Genomic DNA, 27,380 nt, shown 5'->3' on the forward strand with positions numbered 1-27,380 from the left:
GTGCAGGCAGGCTGTGCTGGCCAGCTGGGCGTCACTGCTCCTGGGCTTGCAAACTTCCGGTCCTTCACCGTTGTGGTGGTTTGGGGGAAATACGTTTCCCCCTCTTTCTCCCTGTGGTGTGCTTAGCCGGCATCAGAAGCAGCCCAAATGTATGTATACTAGGTATTCTTCCAGACGTAGAGCCACTGTGATTAACTGTCACTGCCACGACTGGCTCAAAGCTTTTTGTTTTAGGGAAAGCGAGCAAAACTCTAATGCTTGGAAATTTCCACTTGTTGAAAAAGTCAGACGATGCCACTTTTGACACTGCTCATTAAAAGGCTTTGAGAAGAAGGGATTTGACTAGCTAGAGGCTGGGGCCATTTCTCACAGGAGATGGTGTGTCCCTGGAGAGGAAAGGTGACCTGAGAAGAGTGGGGGGATACCAGTTCTGGTTCCCTCATCCTCTAAGACACTGGCACCAACAGGGAAGTACACAGAAGTGTGTTCTTTGCAGAATTACTAACTCAGAAAGCCTACAAACAAGAACCCCTTAGGAACGCACACGGAGGCTCTGCTAATTCTGATTTTTGTGTGTGTGTGTGGTACACGGGCCTCTCACTCTTGTGGCCTCTCCCGTGGCGGAGCGCAGCCTCCGGACGCGCAAGCTCAGCTGCCATGGCTCACGGGCCCAGCCGCTCCGCGGCATGTGGGATCTTCCCGGACCGGGGCACGAACCCGTGTTCCCTGCATCGGCAGGCGGACTCTCAACCACAGCGCCACCAGGGAAGCTCTGCTAATTCTGATTTAACTCGTGGTTGTGACATGCTCTGCTGGCCCCAGAGGAACCGGAGCAGCAGATTTGAAGGAGAGATGCAGATGCTGAAACTGTGGGCACTGGAGGGAGAGTCGGGATCCTGACTTTACCAGTCAGATGTGTGACCCTGTGGAGTGATTTAAACGCTGTAGACCTTGCCTCATCTGATCCTCTGTAAAACAGAAAAAGTGGCAGTTGTATCTCATAGGGTTGTTGTGAGGCTACAGAGAGGCAGTGTACTGAAAGCACCTGCCAGATGACTGTCTTATTGTTTTGGTACTGGAGTAACAACAATCACATCGAATTGTAACACTTCTTTTTTTTAATAAATTTATTTATTTATTTATTTATTTTTGGCCGCGTTGGGTCTTTGTTGCTGTGCGCGGGCTTTCTCTAGTTGTGGTGAGCGGGGGCTACTCTTCGTTGTGGTCCGTGGTCGTCTCATTGCGGTGGCTTCTCTTGTTGCAGAGCACGAGCTCTAGGCACGCGGGCTTCAGTAGTTGTGGCACGTGGGCTCAGTAGTTGTGGCTTGTGGGCTCTAGAGCGCAGGCTCAGTAGTTGTGGCGCATGGGCTTCGTTGCTCCGCGACATGTGGGATCTTCCTGGACCAGGGATCGAACCCGTGTGCCCTGCGTTGGCAGGCGGATTCTTAACCCCTGCTCCACCAGAGCTTCCTGTGTGTCAGGCACTGATCCAAGCACTGAATCGGTGTTTGTTTAAACATCCCTAGTACCACTGAGGTAGATGGTGTTATCTCATGCACTCTGACAACCAGCAAGCTTTTTAAAGTGTTGTATTTAAGCAGAACCAAAAATATGCCTGTGCTTGTCATATTCTGAAAAAAGTGATTTCAGTTTTGAAAATCTCAACATTTTTAAGGACAATTATTGCTCCAGAATGATAAATCGCGATGGTCTGTGGGTTCAGGTGTTCCCAGCGTAGAACCCCGCCCCCTGGGGATAAACACGCACCTGCTGGGGAAGCGCAGCTCTGCCTTCCTTTTTCATCTCTCCTCTGCTCTTCAGGGGCCATCATAGCTGAGCTGGTGATGTTGAAGGGGGCAGGTGAGGGAGAAGCCCCATGACCTTGTCTCCTCCCCCTTCCCCTGTAGCAGGAGCTCGGGGCCCCAAAGGAATCTCCATCTTCTCCCTCCCACCGCCTGCCAATCCCAGGTCCCCATTTTCCTCTTCAGCTCCCCAGTAGTGCAGTGCCAGTATGGTAGGCAGACTAAGGGCCCCCCAAAGATGTCCACGTCCTAATCCCCAAACTTGTGAATGTCACCTTATAATAGCAAAATTGATTTTGTAGATCTGATTATATCAAGGACAGTGAGCTGGGAAGATTATCCTGGATTATCTTGGTGGGCTCAGTATCATCACAAGGGTCTTTACCAGAGAGAAGCAGGAAGGTCAGAATGGGAGAAGATGTGACCGCAAAAGCAGAGGTCGGAGTGATACAGGGCCAGGAACCAAAGAACGCAGGTGGCCTCTAGAAGCGAGAAAAGGCCAAGAAATGGATTCTCCCCTAGAGCGTCCAGAAAAAGCCAGCCATGCCAATACCTTTTATTTTAGTCAGATGAGAATGATTTTGGACTTCTGACTTACAGAACTGTGAGATAATAAATGTGTGTTGTTATAAGTTTGCAGTAATCTGTTATAGCAGCAGTAGGAAGCTAATACACCAGGATAAAGTAAACCTGATTTTCTCTGAAGCATGGATCTCTTTTGTGAATAACGACCCATTGTTAGACTTTGTCTGTCTCTGTTGCAAAAGAGGGAAACTTGTAACCCTTACGAGATTTCCAAATCCAGCTTTTTAAAGACTCATGGGCTGGGACTAATGTGAGTGAGGGACTAATATAAGAAAGTAAAGGGGTGATGGGCCACCTGAGGCAGCCTGGTCCTGCCCCTTGGACAGTGTTTCGAAAAAGGACTTTCAAGGAGATTGGTTTCCAGGGTTGATTTGGCATGGTCATTAAACATGGGTTTCTGTGTGACTTTGGGAATCTGTCACCTCTCTTTGCCTCAGTTTCCACATCCATAAAATAAGGTTAATCTTAGCCTCCACCTCAGAGGGTTGGATGTGTGGGCATTAAGTGAGTTCATGCATGTGAAGTGCTTAGAACAGTACCTTCTTCCCACATCGTAAGCCTTAAATAAATGTTAGCTATTATTAATAGGCATCATAGAAAAAAGGGGACAGGATTCACAGGGGCCTGATATGTTTGGAACATGTTCAGTTATATAAACATTTCTCTCCTGCTTGGTTTCTCGGAGCTACTATGGCAGCGTTCACGTGACAGCCCCAAAGCGGAGGGGGAAAGCAGTAGCATTTCTCAAACTTACTTAACCCTAAACTCTTTGTGATCCAGAACACTCCCAGTGAATCAGCTCTACCGGACATAGTATGGGAAATACCGCCCTGGAAAGTTACACCAGGAAACCTCAGTTCACTTCTGTCTAACTCGTAGTCTCTGCCCCTGGCCCCAGAGCCACCCCTGAACTGGGGACTGGGGAGTCCCCATCCCACCAGGGCAAGGACAAATGAATCCCTAGCATCCAGAGCTGAAAAGTAGGCTTTTGTCCAAGTTCACGCTGTTCTAAGCAGTGACGGAGCTCTTAGCATCGTCTTGTCATTGTCTGTTAGTCATGAGTTAGCTTGGCTCCCGGGGTCTTGCCTGGGAACGTGGTGTTGTTTCCACAGCACGACACTTAAGTTCCAACCAGGCTACCTAGAAACAGTCTAGAGCACAGTCCATTCACAATTTGGGGACCAGTGGGTTCAGCTTCAAAGTAATGCTGTCAAGATGTGAGCAGATAACCTAGAATTTATATATCGACATCTTTATTGTACTTTTCAAAGTGAGCAATTTTCAAAGAGGACTTGTGTGAGTACTGTATAGGATGGAAGTGTAACATTCAGTTGTATTCATTCCGGGGCAGGTGTTTAAAACAAAACAAAACACTATTGTGTCTGAAAATAAAAACCGCTTTGGTGTCATTACTTTACATAGGCACACCTTGTATAAACATAGGAAATCTAATTTCTGAGGAATTTCGTTTCAAGAAATCAGGCCTGGCTTACATAAAGATGCCTTTCAAAATAGAAATATAACACATTTAGTTAAGCCCAGGCTTTTGTGTTTCGTTTTATTTTGTTTTGAAAGCTATAAAGAAGTAAACTGTAACCCTCTTTATTTTTAGCAGACACCTCTAGAAAACCTTGAACAATGTTCTATTTATAAAACAAAGTCTGTTTTTTAGGCAAACTTGCTTCGTCCCTTATTAGAGAAAGAGCAGGACGGAGTATCAGAAAAATGAAATGTTTCTTTTTCTAGATTTCTTGACTTCATCAGCAACTCTTTAAGAAACAATAAAACAATTGACCTAGTTTTGTTTTCGACTAATAGAAGGTCACCTGGAGATTGATAAATTGTGTTTAATATTCTAAGTAGATTGGAACTGAATGAATAACATGCTGGAGGGAAAACAGTGCAATTTGCGTGAGAGTCTGGCTTTTGATAAGAGTTATGCTGCTGAGTGAGAGAGAGCAGATCTAAATAATTCTCTGGTTAAATTATTTCACATTATATAGAACGTTTATAATCTCATCAGCCTTCAAGGCGTTAAAAACGAAGAAGAGACCTTGGCTGAGTAAATTCAATGGCTATAAAAGATTCTAGAAACTGAAAAGAAGTGACCCAGGGGCTTCCCTGGTGGCGCAGTGGTTGAGAGTCCGCCTGCCGATGCAGAGGACGAGGGTTCGTGCCCCGGTCTGGGAAGATCCCACATGCCGCGGAGCGGCTGGGCCCGTGAGCCATGGCCGCTGAGCCTGCGCGTCCGGAGCCTGTGCTCCGCAATGGGAGGGGCCACAGCAGTGAGAGGCCCGCGTACAGCAAAGAAAAAAAAAAAAAAAAGTGACCCAGTACAACCAGAATGGAGTGTTAAGCGCACGCAGCTTCCACCCTTCTGCTTTGCCATCCTGCTCAACTATGTCGTGCTCTTCCTCTAATCTTTACAACAATAATAATAGAGTCAGCATTTATTTAGTGCTTATTGTGTACAAGACACCCTGTGAAGAACTTTACATGGATTATTTTATTTATTTCTCAGCCACGTATCGATGAGGTAGATACTATAATTATTTCCATTCTACAGATGGGCAAACTAAGACTCAGAGAGGTGCGGCGGGAGATGTTAGCACCGTTTCAGACACAGATCTGACTCCAGAGCAAAGCTGTTGAGCACTGCCCGGTTCCTCTTTGAGCCAACAGTATAGACCTGTTCAGCACCAGAGGCTCGCCAGAGATGCTGATCTCCATTCTGCTTTTTTATAGTAAAAGTCCAAGAAAGCTTGGGAACCCGAGGAAAAATCCATACCATTCTGACCAAAAGAATAGCTTTCTTGTTTTTCTTCACATTTTTCCCAGTCATTGCTCATCCCAGGAAAGCTTAGGTATGACCTGCTTCAGACGGCCACCTCACCTGTTATACATTTCCATATACGATTGTTTTTCTTAACCATTCTTATTTTTATACAGAGTTTTGGATATACTTGCTTCCAATATTTTGCTCTTATAAGTAACAGTGAGGTGAACAACTTTGTATGTAGCATTTATACTTTTAGATTATTTCATTAGGATCTAATCCCTAAATAGGGATGACTGAATCATAGTACAAACATTTGTATGGCCTGTGCTAGCATTGTCCAATACGAATATAGCATGAACCATACATATATGTAATTTAAAATTTTCTGGTAGCTTCATTAGATAGCGAAAAAAATTCATCTTAATAATGTATTTTCTTTAGCCCAGTATATCCAAATGTTATCATTTAAACATGTAACCAATATAAAAATTATGATAATTCTCCATTCTTTTTTGTGTGAAGTATCCAAAATACAGTGAAATATCCCGCTGACGGTACCTGTGGATTCACACAAGCCGCATTTCCAGTGTTCAGTCGCTACATGGTAGCTGGCGTATTTGGCAACACAGGTCTGTGAGATTTATAACCCAGTATTTTTTTTTAATATTTATTTATTTAGGCTGCTCCAGGTCTTAGTTGTGGCGTGAGAGATCTTCGTCGCGGCATGTGGGATCTTTAGTTATGGCTTGCAGACTCTTAGTTGTGGAATACATGCAGGATCTAGTTCCCAGACCAGGGATAGAACCTGGGCCCCCTGCATTTGGGAGTGTGGAGTCCTACCCACTAGACCACCACGAAAATCCCAATCCAGTATTTTTAAATGGCCTTTGTTTTTTAAAAACCCAAACCTTAATCTTTCTTGCCCTACTCTCACCTCCAGACACACTTATTATCTGGATCACTCCCTTGGGTACTTATTCTAAACTCTTCTTGCTTTTTTCATTATTATGAATCTTTTCTTGACATCTGTCATGTACCAGGCATGGTGCTAGATCTCAGGGTCCCCGATATAAATAGGACATGGCTTACAATCCATTGGGGAACGTAGGCATACTCATAGCACAACTTTGACTCACAGGCTTGTTGGAATGAGGTAGGAAATAAGTGCAACACACACACGTACACACGCAAGCCAGGAATAACGCATAGTATGAGAAAGTCCACAAATGATGATTAAAGAAAGTGCTGAGGGGATCAGGGAAAGCTTCTTAGGGAGAATGACGAGCCTTGAGGGCTCAGTAGAATTTTAATGGGCCGAGATGGGGAGAACAGTTTTGCTGGTGACTATCTCGTTATCCCTACCAGATGGCAGGTTGGGATGGTCTTGCATTGTATTTAGATCCCTGGAGGCCTTGCCAGAGCCTTGCAGTGGAAGGTGCTCGATAACGTTTGCTGAGCCCAATTAATAATACATGGTTGGCTGGCACACAGCGACAGAGACACCAGGGTCTGTCTGCTCGCTTTAACCTCTGAATTGAAGGGGCAGCTTAAACTCTCACTCATTCCTCTGATTGTGTGTCCTGCCAGTTTGCAGCCACAGTTTCCTCACTTTACTGAATCGGTCTGGACTGAAACTAGTCGTTTAGAGCCAAAATGGTAGATAAATGGAGGCCAGCACTTTAACATACATCTGACCTACTTGTCACTTATTCTGGCCCCTCTGAGATTTTCAAACAGCACAAGTAGGCAACACAGACAGCAGTGATATGGGAATTCGAAGGCACTTCATCGGAAGGCACTTTTTGTATAGTTGCAAACTCGTTTATGTAGGCATTTGTGTGACAAGCTTGCAAGTTTCATCAAAATCGTTATCCCCTTTGCACAGTTAAAAAAACAGGAGATCAGAGACGTTACTTGCTCAAGGTTTTGTAGCAAGTAAGTTGGAAGAGCCTAGACTAGCACCCAGGCCTTCTAACGCCAAGTCAGTGCCTTTCCGTTCCTTATCCGAGCCTGGTCCACCTGTATCCAGTCGGCGTCACTCATTGCTTTGCGATAGATCCGTTCAGTTCTTTGGTATCTACATTCTAAATCTGAGAAATGGAGAGAGAAGGTACACTTTGTGAGGGTACGAAGAAGATAAATTAGGGAACATACACCTAAGGGTTGTGATATCAATATTTATAATGATATTAATATTCATAATGATGAAACAAGAGCTAACATTGAATTATTTTCTCTTTTTTAAATTTATTTATTTATTTATTTTTGGCTGCGTTGGGTCTTCGTTGCTGTGCGCAGGCTTTCTCTAGTTGAGGCGAGTGGGGGCTACTCTTCGTTGCGGTGCGCGGGCTTCTCATTGCCCTGACTTCTCTTGTGGAGCACGGGCTCTAGGCGCGCGGGCTTCAGTAGTTGTGGCGCGCGGGCTTCAGTAGTTGTGGCTCGCAGTTTCTAGAGCACAGGCTCAGTAGTCACGGGCTTAGTTGCTCCATGGCATGTGGGATCTTCCCGGACCAGATATCAAGCCCGTGTCCCCTGCATTGGCAGGCGGGTTCTTAACTACTGCGCCACCAGGGAAGTCCCACACTGAATTCTTAATATAGGGCAAACACTCTGGGAAATGCATTACATACATGATCACAGTCAGTCCTCACAACAAACCTGTGTGGGTGGTCCTATTATCTCCACTGAATAGATGAGAAAACTGAGATCAGACAGATGAACTTGCCCAAGGTCACATTGCTGAGTGGAAAATAGTCAGAATTTGAACCTAGACCTGTCTAACTTTTAACCGTTCATTTGAAATCATTGGACTACAGAATTATGTCCATGCCACCTCAGCTGTAGGTGACCTTGTGCAAGTTACTAAAATTCCTATTTCTGTATACCGTTTTCTCTATAATTAATACCTTGCCCACCACTTGGGGGTAATTGTGAACTAATAAATGTGAAAATGATGTGTAATGAGTAAAGTACTATGCAGCTATATAATGTTATCTACAGTGAAACTGAAATCCCTCAGTAAGATGAACCACCCCCAGCAGACTGGTGTCTGGCATGTAGCAGATGCTCAGTAAATGTGTATTGAATAACTTGAATGAATAAAAGACTCTGCTGCTCAGGACGACTTTCTGTCCCCACGAATGGTAACGGGGAGGGGAGAGAAAGAAGGCAAGCCGTACGTCAGCTTCCTGAGCTCAAGTCCCCCAAATCCACCAGTTTCTTCACCCGCTGGAAGAAACTGCTTTGCAGTCTAAGTAGATAACGAATCCTCCAAATTTCTCCATCCATGCTCAAGTTGCCTTTGACTGCATGGAGATTTTTACACTGGATAAATTTTTTCCAAAATATAGGTGGTCAGTATAGAAAAAGTAGAGAATAATAGACAAATAGAAAGAAGGGAAAAAAATCACACCTGGTTCTCCTCCCACCCCTGAGATAATCATTCAGTAGCTTCATCGCTTTCTTTTTTCTAAGCATTTTTTACATCCTTGCGTTCATACTGGTCTGCAAATTGGCTCTTCCACTAGCCATCACGGAATGAACACTTTCTCATGAAGTTACAAACTCTTCATGAACACTCACTCTTAGTCAGTTCAACTGACAAATACTTAAGCATCTGCTCTGTGCCAGGTGCTAGGGACACGGTGGTGAACCAGGCCAAAGTCATTGAACGTCCAGTCTTCCTTGTTACATTTAATGACTGGCTGCCTAGTCTTTTATGGTCCACTCATCACTTATTCTCTTTGGGTCTATTTTTTCAGGAGCAGGCTTTCTTACCATTGCAGTCCTCCCCCTAGTCCCCCCAAATATGAAATTGTATAAAAAGAAACCAGCATTAGCAAAATAAATGTGTGACAACACACGCTCAACACAGGCACATTCTAAACTAAACTAAACAGAATAAAATATTGTATTATCCCCTATTTCGGGGCAGAGATTTTATCAGTCCGTCCCTGCTGTTAACATCAATTCTTAAGAGTTCACTGTGTAACAAGATCAAATCCAGCTAATCCTGAACCCACCTTTCCTCTTTTTCTTACTCTTTTGGGAAATCTAAGTTAGAAAAATACTGTCTTCTGGCTAGGTTTCTGTGACATGTCTGCAGGGTAGGGGTGGGGCAGGTGCTCTCTGCTGAGTCTGCTGAGTACCTGGCAATCTTCCTGCCTCCCCTGTCCTGTTTGTCCCATGCTTTAGAGCCAGCCAGGCATGTGACACACGCTGCCCTCGCAGGCTTATTCTCTAGTAGGATGTGGTTCTGCGTTTCGTGGTCGTGGTGTTGGCTGCAGAGCTTTCTTAAGGAGCGTGCAGGAGGACGTGGAAGGAGACCTCCCCCGCAGAGTCCTGCCAGCTGTGCCCCAGGTCACCTCCTCTCCAGTCTGCCCTTGGAATTGCTGGGTTCATTCTCAGATCATTTTGATGTTCCCTAAGCTCTTTGGAAATTAGGTTATTTTGAAATGAAGGCCAGCATTTAAAGACTTCTGTCCAGGGCAACTTTACCTATGAAATGGTAAGCTGTGGGTTTATCCTGGAAACTATTCAATGTTGTAATCCTAGCAACGACCTTGCTAGAACCCGGCTCATAGCAGGCATCCAGGTCATGTCTGTGGAATGATTAAATGCCCCACAAGGACCATACTGATCCCATCCTCTGAGCTTTCAAGCCAGTCCCTGTGTACCTCCTGAAGGAAGGGACTCAGACTCATCATCCACGATGCCTTATGGTCAAGCTTGGTACCTGGCACATCCTAGACTTACAGAAACCTTAGATGAAGAAAAAAGGGAATGTTGTCTACCCATACAGTGGAATATTTTTCAGCCACACAAAAGAATGAATTTCTGATACATGCTACAGCATGGATGAATCTTGAACATATTATGCTAAGCAAAATAAGCCAGACCCAGAAGAACAAATATGGTAAGATTCCACATACATGGGGTACCTGGAGTGGTCATATTTATGGAGACAGAAAATAGAACGGTGGTTGCCAGGGGCTAAGGGGAGGGAGAGATGGGGGGCTGTTGTCAGTGGGTACAGAGTTTCTATCAGGGATGTGCAAAAGTTCAGGAGATGGTTGTACAACATTGTTAATGGACTTAATGCCACTGAATTATACACTTAAAATGGTTCGAATATTAAATTTTGTTATATATATTTTACCACAATAAATGTTAGTGGAAAAAAAGATGAATACTGCTTTTCTTTCTTCTACTCCTCTCCACCCATTGAGCCTTCTTTTCCTTTCAGACTTGGCCGTGACGTCCCTCTTGGAGGAATTCTCCCTGCTGGGGATTAGATATCAATCAACGCAGGTCCCATTGAGGGCTGCTCAGATCAAGGCCCATCCTGGTCAGGGTACCCTGGTACCTGGTCCTCTAATTTCCTCGGCCACAAAACAAAGAGCCATTTCTGGAAGCACCAGGGCATGACCCCAAGTCCACTTCACCTGCCCACCAAGACAGAAGTCCCGCCGTGGTCTTTCCTCTCCCCTGTCAGGCTCTTTGCATGATGGATGGGAATAGTCTCCCTCACAACCCTATGAGAAGGAAACCTATTGGAAATCTTTCTCTTCATGCTGTGAACTTGTTTATAAGATTAAAGGCAGGTATGCTTGGGAGGACCAGGCAAATGCTGTAACATTATTTTTAATAATTCAGGGCACACCAAGTTCAAACACAGGTCAGGGTGGTTTGTTGTTTTTTTTCTTGGCTCCTAAAGCAAACTCTGCTTACACCGTCTCCTTTCCAGCAAGAGAGGAAAATGGGTAACGGGCTTAATTCCAGCACTTGCTCCTTATTAGTTACAAAAAGGGGACACCGTCGGCGTGTTTGTCAAGACAGCGGTGTGTGCTGCCTTGGTTTACGAAAACCCTATTTGTAGCTCATGGGCCCCAGGTGACTACCTTGGGTATGATTTGTTCCTATCCTGTCTATGGCAGCAGACCATATTATTCAACCAGGCCTTCCCTTTATCAAAACAGGATCTCTTTTCATCCCAAGGACCTTATAACGAAAGACCAATCTACAAAGCCACAGTGAAGTGATGGGACTGGACAGCTGGTGTGAGAGAAGCCGGCACTGCCCTTTGGAGGCAGCTGAGTCCTGGTTTGGGTGAGGCAGGCTCTTCCCAGGCAGCTGCCCAGAGGTGTCAATCTTGCCCTGAAGTGAAGCTTTGCATCTCTCTCCTAGTGATGTCAATTACCGTGTGCGTCTCTTTGCTGCACAAGATGTGACGTTCTTCCGTGGGCTAATGCAAGACAGCCTTTTAATTGCATGGAAGAGTAACTTCCAGGCTGCCAAGTGGAGGGACTTGGGGAGGGAGAAGGCTGGCTTCTTAAACAAACTCCAGAGCAATGGAGAGAAAGGGAAGCAAGGAGGGGAGCGGGGCAGGTGTCTGCCTTTCATCTGGATATGCAGGATGACACATCTGGTGCCAGGGAAACTGCTATTTCTAACTGACGGGAAGCTTTGCAGTCAAGGGAGGGCTGAGCTGTCAGGTGAGCCAGAGATCAAGAATTATCATGACAGCTTCATGGCATGTGAAAGGCGCTGTGAAGTGCGGTGTGATTTTAACCAGCGGTGGTTAAATTAGCTTCCCTTGGACCTGGTGTGATGTGTAGTCGGAGAGGGGCCGATGGTGGCTGGGAGTGCCGGGCGTGGAAGAGGTTGCAATTCTGAAGCACCACCATTTAGAAAAGAAAGGGATTGTGGAAATTGGCTCCTGGTTTCTGAATTTTGCTTCACAGAGGTGCCAGGCGGTGGTGATGGCTTTAATTAGTAGTGTGTCGATTCCTGCAGTGAACCTCTCTGAGCCCCCTATTATAAATATTCCAAGGACCCAAAGTGAACCCCTTCCTTGAACTTCGCCAATTTAAAATCCTGTCAAAATCTAGCCACCTGTACTTGCCGGCCAAGCAGCTTGACTAACCGTTTTACCTTGTGCTCTCACGTTCCACAGGATTGTCTATGCAAGACTGAGCCGGCCGCCAGGCGAGGGAGGGAGTGCCTTTCTGAAAAACTTCCACTCAAAAGTGAGCCGAGGAAGCGCCTTTTAATAAGTAATCAGCCGGAGGAAATCAGCCTCTATCTAGCCGTCTAGTAATGCTTGCCTATGCACCGGGGACTTTTCCAGAGTCTGGAGCAGCAGGGTCTATGATTTGATGAGCCATAGCTTGAGAAACTCCAGACAGAAAAGAGTAACATGAGCAGTTTTGTGTGTGTGTGTGCGTGTGTGTGTATACACACACACGCACACACACACACACACTGCCAATGTATATCATGTATAAATTAGAAGCTGCACATTAATACTCGCTGGCAGTTCTCTGCCAAAAGTTTTACATAAATTATCTCATTATCTCACTTTATCCACGTGGGTGGATATTCTGCTGCTTTTTGAAAGAGGAGGAGACAGGCTCAGAGAAGCCGGTAAGCAGTAGACCTACTGGACATGGGTCTGTTTGACCCCATAATACACACGCGTACCCACGGCCTCCAAAACAAGAATGGCTTAACTTTCACAAAACCCCCAGGTTCTCGTAGTTTTAAGCGGCACAGCCAACACGCCAGCCCTTTCATTAAGTCTGGGTGCTCGCGAGCTTGCACTTTTCCCCTTCACAGCTTTCCTGCGGAATCTCAAGCCCTAATCTCTGCAGCGGGCACCCAGGAGACTGTATTCAGAAGAACCCCAAGTCTTTGTGATGCAGTCCGCCCAGGACCCAGGGTCCATGGGGAGTCTGTCCACACTGACGAACGCCAGGGCAGTGAACCTGAGTAGCCCAGCTGAGCTGAACAAGTACCAATTGCTCATTTCCAAATCCTGCTTTCCTGGGGTGCACCCAGCCCCCACCGAAGTTGGTCGGGGAGTGAACGGCCATTCACCTGTCCAAACCTGGGATTTATGCTCCGGCAGCTCCCTTCCGCCCACACCACAGCATTGTGTACGGCAAACACAGATGACCTTTGCAGTGATTTAATCTCAACGTGCTTCCAGAGAGCAAACCTGTTTTGTATTGACATTGTTTGGAACAAGTTCTGCCTATGTGGACTCCCGCAGCACCTGCCCCTGGACTCTCAGCCCCGAGAGGCCAAGTGCTTCTAATTCTGAGAATAAGGGGAAGGGCGCCTTGAACGCATCCCCAGCTTCCATCCGTCTGAGTCTTCGGTCCACTGGCTTCAGGCAGCTGAAGTACTCCCCTTCCTTCCAGGATTTTCTAATCCCTGTCTAGGAGGGGCGGTCGTGGGCTCGGATTGGCCCACTGGCAATAGGGTGCTTTGTGGGACATTTTCTTACAAGTCGGTTCCCATGTGGCATTTGTTAGTCACAGCTAATTATTAAGTCCTTGGCCAAGGCAGTAGACATTGTTCCCTTGGATTCCTCCCTCCTCCCTCCTCCTTTCCCCCCTCGCCTCCCCACTGCTACAGAACAAAACTCATTGTGGGGCTCGGGAGGTCGGCTGTGCACACGTTTCCCAGTGAACTCCTGGGGGGCTCACTGCTGGGGTTTCGTGTTTCAGGTTGAAACTCAACTGGATAAAGCATTATTCATTGATGCTGACACAGTCGGTCTCTGCTCTGTGCAGCTATTTCTCCCACACTGGACTTGGTCCTTTACAGGCAATTTAGGTAATTCATTGAGGGCAATTCACAGCAGTTACTCAGAACATTGATAGCCTGCACAGAATGACAGAATTTGGGGATTTCTAGATCACAGAAAGATTATCGAGCGTCAGGTTTTGCCAGCTGTGCTCAGAGGCGTAGGTCAGAAAGGAGGAGGGGGCTGAGTGAGTGAACAGGCTCAGAGCCCCTTCGTCCCCGTCCCCTGGCAAGAAACACCCCTGCACATACCTGCTTTGGGTCTGGGGCTTCTGTATAAGATTTCTGCAGCCTAAAAGCGATCCTGAACTCCCGTAATCGCATCCACCCATTCATTCTTTGCTCAGATGAGGAAACTGGCCCACTGAGGACCTTCTCTTATCCAAGGGTCTTGTGCATTAGCGAATTGATGCCAGCATGCAAATTAGCACATGGGTCTCCCATTTCTGTATGCCCCACTTATTACACCATGCTGGGATAATTCTGGAGCCCATCACTGGGCTGCTTTTCCCATTTCCTGGTCACTGTATTATGGAAAAGGCCTGATCTAGGGGATCTAGAGGAACAGAAAGCATCCCAGAGAAGCCGTACCAGCATTGTTGAATTCACACTGCATTTTCACTAAGAGCCACTTCCATCCCACAATGCCATGGAGCCCTCTGGAGTTGCACAGTGCACAGCCTCAGAGACCGTATGGATCAGCCCTGTTTACTTTATGTATGTGAGAGCCAAAACCAAAACTGGGCTGGAAGGTTTTAATTCAGCATTGTGCAAAGAAAGAACATTGGCTTTGCAGCCAGCAGGTCTGGGTTCAGATCTCAGTTCCGCCACTTACTAATCCTAGGAAAGTGAACAAATTACTTGATATCACTGATCTTCAGGTTTTTAATCTAAAAACAGAGCTGATAATACCTAGCCCGAGTATTGTTATGAGGAGTTAAATGTAATAGCCTATGTAAAACCAAACCCCTACGTAAAAACGGATCAGGGACTTAATAAATGTTCGCTTTCGTATAACTTAACCTCTGTCTCATGTACATACAGGTTTGAGTCAAAAGAAAAGCCCAACATTTTCAAAGTTTACCCTTAACTTGGAAATGTCTGGGCTTTGTCACAGGCTTAACATTAACCAAATAAAATTTAAGGGACCTCTAGACCATGGACCTGCCTTAATCTTTTACAGAGCACTTGTAAAACTGAGCATTTCCTGGGGGAATAGGGCTGTAGGTTTCCAAGAGAAAGTTCTAGGAGGGAAAACTGGAAAGAGTGAAAAAAATAAGTCCCGTTCTTTGACGCTGGAAGCCCCTGGGATATCCTCGGGGTTCAGGGGCTGACTGCCCTCAGACAGACTCTGGCAGTGAAATCAGAGCCCCTCATTGTACCAACTACTTGGGTGTGCTTGGGACTCTTTCAAACCCTTCTTTATTCGCCACTCAGACAGGAACCATAGGCCCAGAAGCTTGTTTGCAAAATCTAGGAAAACAGATGTTTTTGCTTATTTTTCTCTCTCTCACGCCAGAATGCTCACTGAATCTTCACTGGGTTCTGAACTTGCCTTTTTTTTTTTTTTCTTTTTACTTTTAAAACAAATCTTGGAAGAGGGTTATTATTGTAAAGTAAAGGGGAAAGATGGGTATCCCAAACCGGGAAAACTCTATTTTAGAGTCTAATGAAAATGTTTACGATCCTGCAGTCTGGGAGTCCTAGAAGGCAAGAGAGAGCAGGGTTGACCCATTAAAGCTCTGAAAGGGTCTACGAGGCCTCACCCCCATACCCACGATGCCTGGTGCATCCCTGACAGACTGGGATAAGAAAGTGAGCACTGCCTTTTCCTCAGAGGAAACTAAAAGCACTGCCCCTAGCCGAGCAAGACAGTGTGGCTGTGGAAGGGCCGTGTTGATTGAACACATGCTGTGTACCAAGTGAGACTCAGGCCACTCACAGTCCGTGGATTTTATAACCAGCTCAGACAGTTTAGATACCGTATTAGTTTTCTATTGCTTCTGTAACAAATCACCACAAATTTAGTGGCATAAAACAACATATATTTATTCTTTAATGTATTTTTTAATTGAAGTTTAGTTGCTGTACAATATTATATATACAGGCATACAATATAGTGGTTCACAATTTTTGAAGGTTATATTCCATTTATAGTTATTATAAAATATTGGCTATATTCTCCGTGTTGTACAATATATCCTTGTAGCTTATTTTAGACCTAATAGTTTGTACCTCTTACTCCCCTACCCCTATATTGCCCTTCCTTCCTCCCCTCTCTCTGCTGGTAACCACTAGCTTGTTCTCTATATCTGGTGAGTCTGCTTATTTTTTGTTATATTCACTAGTTTGTTGCATTTTTTAGATTCCACATATAAGTGGTATCATACAGTATTTGCCTTTCTCTGTCTGACTTATTTCACTTAGCATTAGACCCTCCAAGTCCATCCATGTTGCTGCAAATGGCAAAATGTGATTCTTTTTTATGGCTGAGTAGTATTCCATTGTGTATATATACCACATCTTCTTTATCCATTCATCTAAAATGACACATTTATTGCTTCACCATCTGTTGGTCAGAAACCTGACATGGGTCTCACTGGGCTGGAATCCGGGTGTCGGCAGGGCTGTGTTCCTTTCTGGAGGCTCTGTGGGAGCGTTTGTTTTCTCTGCTTACCTTTTCCAGCTTTTTGACACTGCCCACATTCCTTGGCTTTATGTTCCTCTTCCTTCCCCTTCAAAGCCATCAACAGCAGGTTAAGTCCTTCTTACATTGCACCTCTTTAATTTCCTCTTCTACCTCCCTTCTCCACTTTTAGGGACCTTGTGGTTTCACTGGGTCCTCCTTAGGTAATCCAGGATAATCTCCCTAGTTTAAGGTCAGCTGATTAGCTCCCAAACAAACTTTTAATCCACCTTTGCCATGTAAGGTAATATATTTATAGGTTCCGGGAATTAGGACTTGGACATCTTGGGGGGTGGGTAATCATTGCCAATAGGTACATAGGTCGTTTCTACACTAAATACAGTGACTGTGTATATTAGGACTCTTTCGGTTGCAAGAAACAGGATCTAACTCAAGCTAATCAGAAGAAAAGGATTTTGCTGGCTTACATACTTGGAAGAAAAATGTGATTGGCTTCAGGCACAGCTGGTTCCCCGTGTCCAACAAGGTCATCAAAGCACTCTGCTTCTTGGCTTCGCATTCTTTGTGGTGATTTGCTTCTCAAGCACAAGCTTATCTGCAAGGTGGCTGAGATAGCTCCCAGGCAGTAGCAGGCTTACGTAGTTCTCAAGATAGGAAAGAGAGGAAACTATGACTTCTCTTTAGGTAGCACCAACAAAATCCTGAGGATGGCGCTCACTGGCCCAACTTGGGTCATGTGCACATCCCTAGACCGGTCACTGCTCACGGAGAGGCCATACGCGCTTCATTCTGAGCAGAGATGAGTCAGCCTTACCAGAGCACATGTACTGAGCGGGGGAGGAAAGGTACTCCATAGAAATTAAAATGTTGTTACCAGAAGGCAGAAAGAGCTGGCTAGGCAAAAACCATTGGTGGGCACTTCAGCATCTTAGGGCTGTGGTATTCTAGTCCAGTGCTCATTTGGTGTCAAGCAATAAGACACTCAAACTTGAAAGAGTACAGAGGGGGCTCACTCAGGGCAAGTAGTAAGTTAATTCAGGTAGCATAAAAGAAGGGGAATTGCATGCAGGTTAAGAGTCTGGGTTTTGGAACCAAACTGCTTGGGTTTATGTCCAATTTATTGGCTGTATTTACTTGAGCTCTCTGTACCTCATTTTCCTCATCTGTAAAATGTGGTTAATAATAGCACCCACCTCATGAGCTGGTTGTGAGGTTTCAGTGTGTCGATACAAATAAAGTACTTAGAATAGTACCTTGACATAGAGCAAACACTCAAGAAATAATAACTATAATAACGATTACTGTTGTTATATAGCTATTGTTATTACAAGTAAGCTTCCTGAGGATGGCTTAGGGACTTGGAAAGTGGTTAGGGACCAAGTCAGATACTTTCTTGGTTTCTCTTTTTCGAGCTGAGGCCACACAGTCTCTTATCTCTGGAACTTACTCTCTCAGGCACCTCAGTGGGAACTGCGGTTCTTACCTGTAAGGTGAATTTTCACATGGCTTTCAGGGGCTATCCTTTCACCTCTGGCCTTGACTAGGCATGCCCCACCACCAAATGAATGATGGTTAGTGTTTCTGAGTGCAGAGTCTTGAAAGACACTGGTTAGTCTGGGCCATGATTGGCTTTAAATAATAATGCCCCCTGTTTGATTAGCTGTGACAGAACAGGTGCTCTTGTACACAGGGTTACCTCTCTCAGTAGGCGTGGAAGGGGCAGCTTAAGCTGAAGGCAGAAGTTGGGCTTAGCCAGAATATTGACCAACTTGTCTTTGACGCCTACGCCCTAGCAAACTGGAATTCTCCTCCAGGACAAAGAGAGTCAGTTTCAAAAAATAATGGTTACATCTAGATGTTTGGGAATAGGACAGCATTGGGAACTGTTTCGTTCTGATGTGATGTAGCCTGTAGTATTTGTAGAGAAAACTTGATCATCCTCCCGTTATTATACATGGTAGAGACGTTTTCAGCTCCAGTTACAAATGCTCACTGGATGGATGAAGATGCCATTCGTTTCTGCGTAGAGCATCAATCTCAGAAACTTATTCCTGGAGCAGAAGTTCCCGAGAGGGTGAAATGCTCACATTCACTATTAGGAGATTGGATTCCAGAGTGAACAGCGGTGTCCCCAGAAATCTTCCCTTTGGTGACCGGAGGAAAGTTCCACTTTGGCTTTTTGTTCAGTGTCCCACCTCACCTTTCAGAGCCCCACCCCCACCCCCCGCAATATTTTTTCAGCATTCTCAGTCCGGGATGTTCAGAACATCTCTGTGTGTGGTGGTTTCTGCCTTCGGAGCACTTGTCCTTTTCCCCAAGGATTTCAGTAAGAATCTTTCTGGTGAAGTCATTCCACAGTGATGGGGAGGAAGAAGGAGGGCTGATGGAATTTCTTAGCCCCGAGGCACTGCAGGAAGGATGGACATGCTTCGGATCTGGGCTGGGCACCTTTGGAAGCACTGAGATTTGGGGGAAGACAAAGCATTGTTAGGATTTTGATAGGGGTCTGCTGGGAAAGTCTCCACTGTAAAGGCTCTCGTGCCTCTTTCTAGTTGAACAATTTGTAGGCTCCACACTTGCTTTCAAATGAATTGGTTTTGAAGCAGTCAACAAAAAAGCATCCTGCTGCCAGGGCCAACCATCAAAAAGAGAAAAGAGAGCAATGCAAACCGTGGGGGAATGTGCAAGAGAGAAATAGTGTAGAGCGGAAACGTGGCTCTGCTGGCCTGATACCATGTGCATTATCTCCCCCAAAGGACCCCGTGGTTTAATGGTTGGGGCTTTAACCTGCCCAGAGGTCAGTCTCTGCTGGACAAGTGGAACCTTATCCCTGAGGGCATCGACATACTCATGACACACGGACCTCCTCTCGGTAAGTGAAGCAAAGGTGTACTTTCGTCATACGTGATGCCTTTTTTTCCCAAGCATAATGAATAATGCTTCAGGGACATAATCATTTTCCTCCAAAAAAAAAAAAAAAGTGAATACAAAAAGAAAAGTCAGTGTCTTTAAAGGAACCCAGTATGATAATTGAACTCAGCAGTTCTGCTGGGCTTACAGGTGTTCTTGAAATTAAATTTTTTGATTTAGTCAGGTCAGGGAAAATCAGATGAGTATAGAGCACCACAGTCTTTTGAGCTTGATAATTTATTTTAAGAACTATATTCACTTTGGAGTGAGGGAGTGGGAGGGGGAATGGAAGGAAGACACAGACCTCCCAATCACAGGGCTTTTGAATGGTAATGAAATGATGGAAACTTTCGTTCAAAGTAGTTCATTTTCCTTTCCCATATAGTAGTGGAACCTGGGAGATCTTTAAGTATAACATCAAGCTAATTATACAAGAAAAAAATCCTGTTTTTTTTCTCTCTTTTTTTAGCTAAGGTGTTTAGTAAGGACTTACGTTGAATATTACTTAAAGATACTCATATCATGGGCTTCCCTGGTGGCGCAGTGATTGAGAGTCCGCCTGCCGATGCAGGGGACACGAGTTCATGCCCCGGTCCGGGAAGATCCCACATGCCGCGGAGCAGCTGGGCCCGTGAGCCATGGCCGCTGAGCCTGCGCGTCCGGAGCCTGTGCTCCGCAACGGGAGAGGCCACAACAGTGAGAGGCCCGCGTACCGCAAAAAAAAAAAGATACTCATCTTGTAGATACAGTGAACCTGCATCCAGCCTTAGATTGCCAATATGCTTCAAAGCTACCTTCAGTCACCCAGATTATAGGTCAGAAGATGATTGTTTGATTTATATAATAATCTTCTAATTATTCATGAGCTTGTTAGTGGTTTGGTTCAGCCACAGAACATTTTTCAAACAGGACTACCACCTTGATCTTCCCATCTACTGGGTGTCTATTACACCAGCAGCCTTCCTTGTCAAACTAAGGTATGCTCAGGCAATCCAGATGTTTCCCTTTTAGTAGGACAGTTTCCTCTTTTAAAAAATTATACTAAAAACCACATAACATGAAATCTATCCTCTTAACAAATTGTTAAATGTACAGGGCTAGAAAAGTTTTCGTGATCATCTTGCTTTGGAGAGAGGAGGAAAGCAATACAAAAATAAATGATGTTCATCATTTTTTTCCTGTGGTTTGGGGTTACTATCCATGTCACTTCCCTCCTCTGTCGGCCTGAAAAATAAAAAATCTAACACGCATCCCCTAATGTGAATTTAATCTTTGTAGATATTTTCCCCTTCATGCCACTTAGTGCTGCCTTCCTGCCCTTACAAGGGAAGTGCTCTGTGTTTCACAAAGAAACAGCGGAAGGGAGGACCAGGGCATGAGCCACAGTGGCACATTTTCATGATGGGGGGTGGGAGGGAAGCAAGAGAAGGGAAGGCAGTTCTGTTGCAGGCCGGGAAATTGTACAGATTTGCACAAGATCAGCACTTCCTGACTTTTTTCAAAGCTTCAGAATCGCCATCCCCATGCTCTTTCCCTACCCCATCCTGCCCCCTCCATACTTTACAAGATTATACTTATCAATAACCTTTATCAAGCCATGATTAATTCATTTCCCTATTTTGCAATCATTAGAGACTAACCAAATCATTGTATTGCTGGCTAAATATTCTGCTCAGCATGAATTACACAGCGAGACCCTACAGAGACCACATCCCAGCCAACCTGATCCTTCCCCTGAGCAGCCTAGTTGGGTGCAGGCTTAATCCCCCTTAGGCTGTGTAGTGTGACGGACTTGGGCGTCCTCAGCATAGATACATTTACATACCTGAAGTATTATTTGGAATATAACTTTGAACAGAACAGTTCATTCACAGACTTCATCAAGTCATTAATTTTGGTACAAAAGCAAGTGGCATTCTGGCCTCCAAAGAATTCAGACATTCCAGGAACTCTTTTTTTTGTTTTTGCGGTACGCGGGCCTCTCACTGTTGTGGCCTCTCCCGTTGCGGAGCACAGGTCCGGACACGCAGGCTCAGCGGCCATGGCTCACGGGCCCAGCCTCTCCGCGGCATGTGGGATCTTCCTGGACCGAGGCACGAACCCGTGTCCCCTGCATCGGCAGGCAGAGTCTCAACCATTGCGCCACCAGGGAAGCCCCCTCCAGGAACTCTTAATAGAGAGGCTACCATCCCTCTCTTTGTAGTAAAGATGGAGTAATCCAGAGAGTGGCTGTGCATATAGCAGAGTAAGACCTACATCAGGGAGTTCCAAAATAAAATGTCAGGCAAAGTTTTCATAAGGTAATGTTGAGCCTTAATCAGTGTAGTTATTGGGATTTTTGTGAACATTCTGGACTAAGAGGTAGGGGGTGGGCGTGGGGATTGGCCTTGAATTCTCTCCTGCTAAGGGAGCCATGGCACATGGGACTTCACTATTATGGTACGAGCAAGACACTTTCTTAGGTGATTGCATGTGAAATGAGATGTTTTCCCTCTTCAAGAAAAACACATCCATGAGGGAATATGCCAATCACTGTGGATTAGAGAATTTTCCTTCTAATTAACCAAGTTTTGAAATCCCTGATTGGATTTGTATAGGGTCCCTACTTGTATCTGGTGTTTTTCCCATATTTTCTGCCGCTCACCAGCCAACACGTCTTTACAGAGATGCTAAACCTTCATTTTTACCGTTTGCCAAACGAAGTGGAATAAGCTGGCCTGTCCCCTTCCGCCTGATCATTTCTGAATAGTAGAAATCAACTAATGGAACTATGGAATGGGTTCCCACTGATTATGATTTAGCCTTTTGTCCTGTCTGCTTTCTTTCTACCCCATCCCACTGAGGTGATTGGATTCCATTCCGGGCCATAATCATTCAGATAGCTGACTTTTGCTATGATTGATGTCAGTTTTTATGGATTTTTTTGCATTAGACTTAGAACGAAGTGGCTTTTGCATAAAGACAGTCAATCAGCCCCAGCTTCATGCATGCCACCACGGGGTCACCGTGGTTGCACTATTGTTAAAGAGGAGACTGGAGGAGGAACTTGGCATTCCCAAGCTTGGGTCATCAGGAACCCAGGGTTAAGAGTTGATGCGTCTAAAGAGAGTAAAGTGGGACTTCCCTGGCGGCACAGTGGTTAAGACTCCACCCTTCCACTGCAGGGGGTGTGGGTTCGAGTCCTGGTCGGGGAAGTAAGATCCCGCATGCCCCGTGGCTCAGCCAAAAATTTAAAAAAGAAAATAAAGAGAGCAAGGCATCTTGTGGCCAGTTTACAGGAAGCCCTTGCTAGCCCTTCTTCTTTGAACCATCTTGAAGTAGACTGCTATAAGAGAGATACAATTAAAAAAAGAGAGAAAGTAACTGAACTGAGAGAAAAGAGAGCTTATGGGACTACAGGGAATAAATGTCATTGGGCCCATGAAGAGTTGAAACCCAGGGCTGAATAAATCAAATCCCTCACAGAAAAAAAATGTTAATTAACAGGAAGAAAAAAAAAAAAAGGAGAAACCAAAAAGAAAAAAAAAAATTCAAGAACCTAAAGAAGACAAAGTGACGAGTGAAAAGTTCCTTAAAAGCCATTGTGAGCGTTAATGGAGAGGCTAGGATTACAGATCATGTAATAAACCTTCTGTGAGTTATGGCTTCCTGAAAGTCTAAATGAAACCTTACCTGGAGACAGAAAATTAAGAGTATTGATTGCATTTTACTCTTAGGTTTTCGAGACTGGGTTCCAAAGGAACTTCAGAGAGTGGGCTGCGTGGAGCTTTTAAACACAGTCCAGAGGCGAGTCCGGCCCAAACTCCATGTGTTTGGTGGAATCCATGAAGGTAAGACCGGGAGAAAGGAGTTCACAACATGTTGAGTCATTATCCGTGATCTCATTCACAGTGGGGACCTTAGTTACACCAGGAGTAATTGGCGTGGTGGTTTCCAAACTCTTTTTCCCAGCGGAACCCTTTCATGAGATGAAATCTTAGGAGAAACACGTATATAAAGCTGAGAAGTGTTTTCTGTGGAGCTGCTCTCTTTTAAGCAGAGTGGAGAGTAAGAAACCACCTTTTGGAAAACCCAGCACTAACCCCAGACAATTTCTGGAATCTCAGGGCTCCAGTGAAGAATGTTTGATAACCACCGCTTGTAGAGAAGCCCTGAGGGAATAAAGGACAGATTTTCTCTTTAAGAGCATCAGAAGAAATGGCCTGGATTTAGACTAAATAACTTCTATGTCTTCTTCTACCTAAATATTGTGTTTCATATGGAATACACACAAAGACCCAGGAAGACAAGACTGTCTAAAAAATAACTTTGGATGTGCAATGAAAGATACAGAACTGCAGTGATAGAACCCACACATTTGCAGGCAGACACTTCCTTACTAATCTCAGAAAACCATTTCAGACTCCTCAGAAATTATCAGTGCTATAAGCTCGGGCTGAGGTTAAACAGCATAATTAAATCTCCCCTAGGTGGGAACTGGTCCAGTGGCTGTTTTGTGCTTTCCCAGGTCATCTAGAATCAAGTTCACAGAACCGGAAGGCCTCACGGGAACCTTCAGGACTCTAGTTTGGTCTCTCCGGACTTTTTCAAACCAGGGGTAACTGGGCCTTGGGACAGACCCGAGGCCTCTTTCAGCAGGCCTTAGGTTTTCTGGCCGTACCGGCCTCTCCTGGTTACAGACATTTGTGTGCAGTGGGTGCGTGTATGTAGGCAGCCTCCATATTCACTGCAGCCCCTGCTTACGGCTGTTCTCTGGAGTTATTTATGAACCTGCAACAGGTGAGGAGTTTAGGCCTGACCCAGCAAAAAGTAAAGTTTGCTTTTCAAAGCCCTCAATCCAGTGGCTTCCTGGCTAGGCAGGTAATAAACAGCATATTGAAAATCATCCTGCAGAGGCCAGAGAAAGTCCATCTTGCTCCAAATCAGGCATGAGCTGAGTGGATGGAAAGCAGTGGCAGCGGGGGGCGGCTCCCCAAGAGTGGATGTCATCCTGCCCTGACGTTAAGCCATACTCCCTGAAAAGGAGCGCACTTCTCTAAGGCATGATAAAGGCTGAGGGGAGGGAATAGGATGCGAGATGCTGTCTAAATAGCATTTCTGGGGAGCAGTTATCAGGTTTGAATTCCTGCATCGTGCCTATAAGTTTGCATTTCATCTTTTTTTTTAAAAATCATTAATTAGCTTTAAACTAGCCAGACAATTGGGGAATTCCACTGAAGTCCCAAAATAATAAACTTGCTTAAAAGAGAGGAGATCATATTCAAATAAACTTTGTCTTGCTTTTATTCGCTTAAGACAGCTGAAGAGGGCAGAGAGAGGGCAAATACCAACCTCTTGATGGAGAGAGATAACAAGACTTTATGACCCCAGAACTAAACAGTGCACATTTGAAATGCTTCTTTTCCTTTCTTAAGAAATTTTTCCATTGACCCTCATTAAGCTCTCCACAGGCTTACTTGGAGAAATTTTAGCAAATGGAAGAAAAAAAATCTTATCAGTTATTTCTATAAGTCCTGATAATTTTCTTTTTTCACAGAGCCTGATACCAGCATAGAATTACAAACTTAATTGCAGAGGCTGTAAGACAAAATAAGGTATCCAGGGAAATGTGCAAATTTGCAAACCTGCTAGAAATTTCAACATGTTAAAACTTATAAAAGGAATATACATACCAAAGACCCAGAGAAACTTTCATAGCTTTCTTCCAATAGGTCACAAGAGGTTTATACTGCCTATGGGAAGTGTTTTTGCTTGATCCAGTGTCCAGGTAAGCGTAGGAAGCAGGGTTCTATGGTGTCCAGATCACTTGGACATTTGATTACCTGATTCTTTTGGATGGAATGGAACTCAGCATTAAAGGCACACAGTTCAAGTAAGATAAGGTCACTTATTGTTAACTTTCATTGAGGCAGTTTAGAGCTTATTTTATAGGTAAGGAAGCTAAGCGTTCACCTGTCCCAACTCCCAATGCAATACTCTTTCCCTTCTCACCTGTCCTGAAGCCCATTTGAGGTTTGGATGATGGATGTGTTTGCCCCTGAGGGGTTTCTTATGTTACTCATTCTCTTCCCTGGAACTCGATAGTTAATACAAGGGCTTTGAAATGAAAATCATATTTTAAAAAGAGGAAAAGCTGTTTTTTCTTTATTTTCACTAGTAAAGAAATCACAGCCTCTCCCCAACAAATCTAGTGTTGAAATAAAATCTAGTGTTGAAAGAAAAAAGAATCACTTTTCTTTGAAGTAGAGGATTCTCCCTTTAAAGAAAGTAAAATTGGGAGGCAGCTTCTGAAAGCTGTAATATCTGGGGGATGCTCTACTGAATTTCATCTCACTGCCCACTGGCAAAGACTTTTTGTTTCCCTTGTCTGATGGCCCTGCATTGAATCACTGTCATTTGTATATTTTACAGTAAGTGTGACACTCTATCTCCACAGGTTACGGCATTATGACCGACGGTTACACAACGTACATCAATGCCTCAACGTGTACAGTCAGCTTTCAACCGACCAACCCTCCAATTATATTTGACCTTCCAAACCCACAGGGTTCCTGAACCTCCAAATGCCCAATTGGAATGTGAGGAAAGGTCTAAAAACTGCCATTTTTCTAATTATAAACTTACATTCTCTTCCTTGTTTATTTCCAGATCATGTGAGCTCTTTTTGTAAATTGCTGGAACACAAATGATGCTAGAGGTTGTGCTTCTTCTTTATTTTTTTTTTTTAAATGGGGCATCCATTTGGAATCAAAGGAGCGTTGTGAATTTGTAAAATGACTTCTGTTTTCTCAAAGGCCACGCCATTGTAAATTGTTAGTGTTCGCCAAAGGACAGCCAAGCTTTCTTTTGAAAAGGTGACAAAAGTCTTATTTTAATATGCTTTAAGCTGGAAAAAAAAAAAAAGACAAAAAAAAAAAAAAAAGAAACAGGTAGGCAGTGTTTTAAAAACCACCCAGATTTGCACAACTGTTTTAAGAGTATTGTCTGAAGTATTTTATTTTTTGATGTTTTGTTGTTGTCGTTTTTCTTGGGAATGCTTCTTTTTTGCAGACGTGGCCCGGATTTAGAACAATCTTTTCAACAAAAGTAGGCGTGGAAAAGACTTCTCTTCAACACTGTCACTATAAAGAAAGCTGTGTCGAGGGAAGAAAACGGCCCTCTTTTAGAGGATGGCTTAGCTAGTGAGATCCATATTGTGATTATACAAGGATTCATTGTATGTTTGTTTCTTTTAAATTATTTTAGCTTTAAAAATAAGGAAATGGAATCTGTCAAGAGCAGGTATTTCATGCAGTAAAAAAAAAAAAAAGAAAAAAGAGCGTGCAGACTCCTTTTCAATATGGGTTTATATATATAAATATTTTTTGTGTATTATGACTAAGTTAGGAGTTTAATATTGCCAAGGACAGTACAACTGTAAAGGGGTGCTTGAAGCAGGGCATCAGAAGTCCGAAGGAGCTGACACATTTTCTCAGAACTCAAGGTCTTAAAGAGCTTGAGTTACTTCTAGGTACAGTCACAGGCGTGTATAGACTTAAATGGAAGCAATGGAAGCTGACTAAAATAAGGCTTAGTTGTCCTTTATATTTAAATACCCAGAATTGTCTTCTTACTTCCTTCTCCCTACCCCACCCCCCATTTTGCACTGTGTGTCGATGCAATCTGCGCTAGCACAAAATATTGTCGCTAATAGTCATTCCTGTTTTCCCATTGTAAATGCTGTTGAGCTTTATTCTATTTTATGTTATCTTGTTAATGAAATTTAGGAAAGCAGTTGTTTCTTTAAATTTATTGTGATATTCTATATCTAGCGGCCTTTATATGCAAATAAAATTGCAAGATTTTTAAATCCGTGCTGTTTGGAGGGTTGGCTGGTTGGGAGGATGATGGTTTAGTGCTGGGGGAGGAGGGATTTATTCATATGCAACATCAGCACTCCCTTTCAGTGGAATCAGAATAAGTGACATTTTTTTTCTAATTTTCAATAAATTTTTATTACCCGCATTCATGGGCTGGCAGGTAGATCGATAAGACACTCAGTGTACTCTTTCCTTCCATCACGCTG

At 44.3% G+C, this 27,380-nt stretch overlaps 1 protein-coding gene across 2 annotated transcripts in view; it reads left to right on the top strand.

Annotated features, from left to right (window-relative positions):
• The window catches only part of MPPED2 (metallophosphoesterase domain containing 2), a 181,777-nt gene extending 154,613 nt beyond the window's left edge, over positions 1 to 27,164 (top strand). For both annotated transcript variants that reach the window (XM_060157737.1, XM_060157738.1), the window contains 3 exons: positions 19,162 to 19,277; positions 23,032 to 23,145; positions 25,752 to 27,164. In XM_060157737.1, coding sequence (XP_060013720.1) covers positions 19,162 to 19,277; positions 23,032 to 23,145; positions 25,752 to 25,870 — 349 coding nt within the window. In that variant the 3' untranslated portion in view covers positions 25,871 to 27,164. The remainder of the gene's footprint in view (positions 1 to 19,161; positions 19,278 to 23,031; positions 23,146 to 25,751) is intronic.
• The last annotated feature ends 216 nt before the right edge of the window (positions 27,165 to 27,380 follow it).

This window comes from Lagenorhynchus albirostris, chromosome 9 (genome assembly GCF_949774975.1).
Source record: "Lagenorhynchus albirostris chromosome 9, mLagAlb1.1, whole genome shotgun sequence".
Lineage (NCBI taxonomy): Eukaryota > Metazoa > Chordata > Mammalia > Artiodactyla > Delphinidae > Lagenorhynchus > Lagenorhynchus albirostris.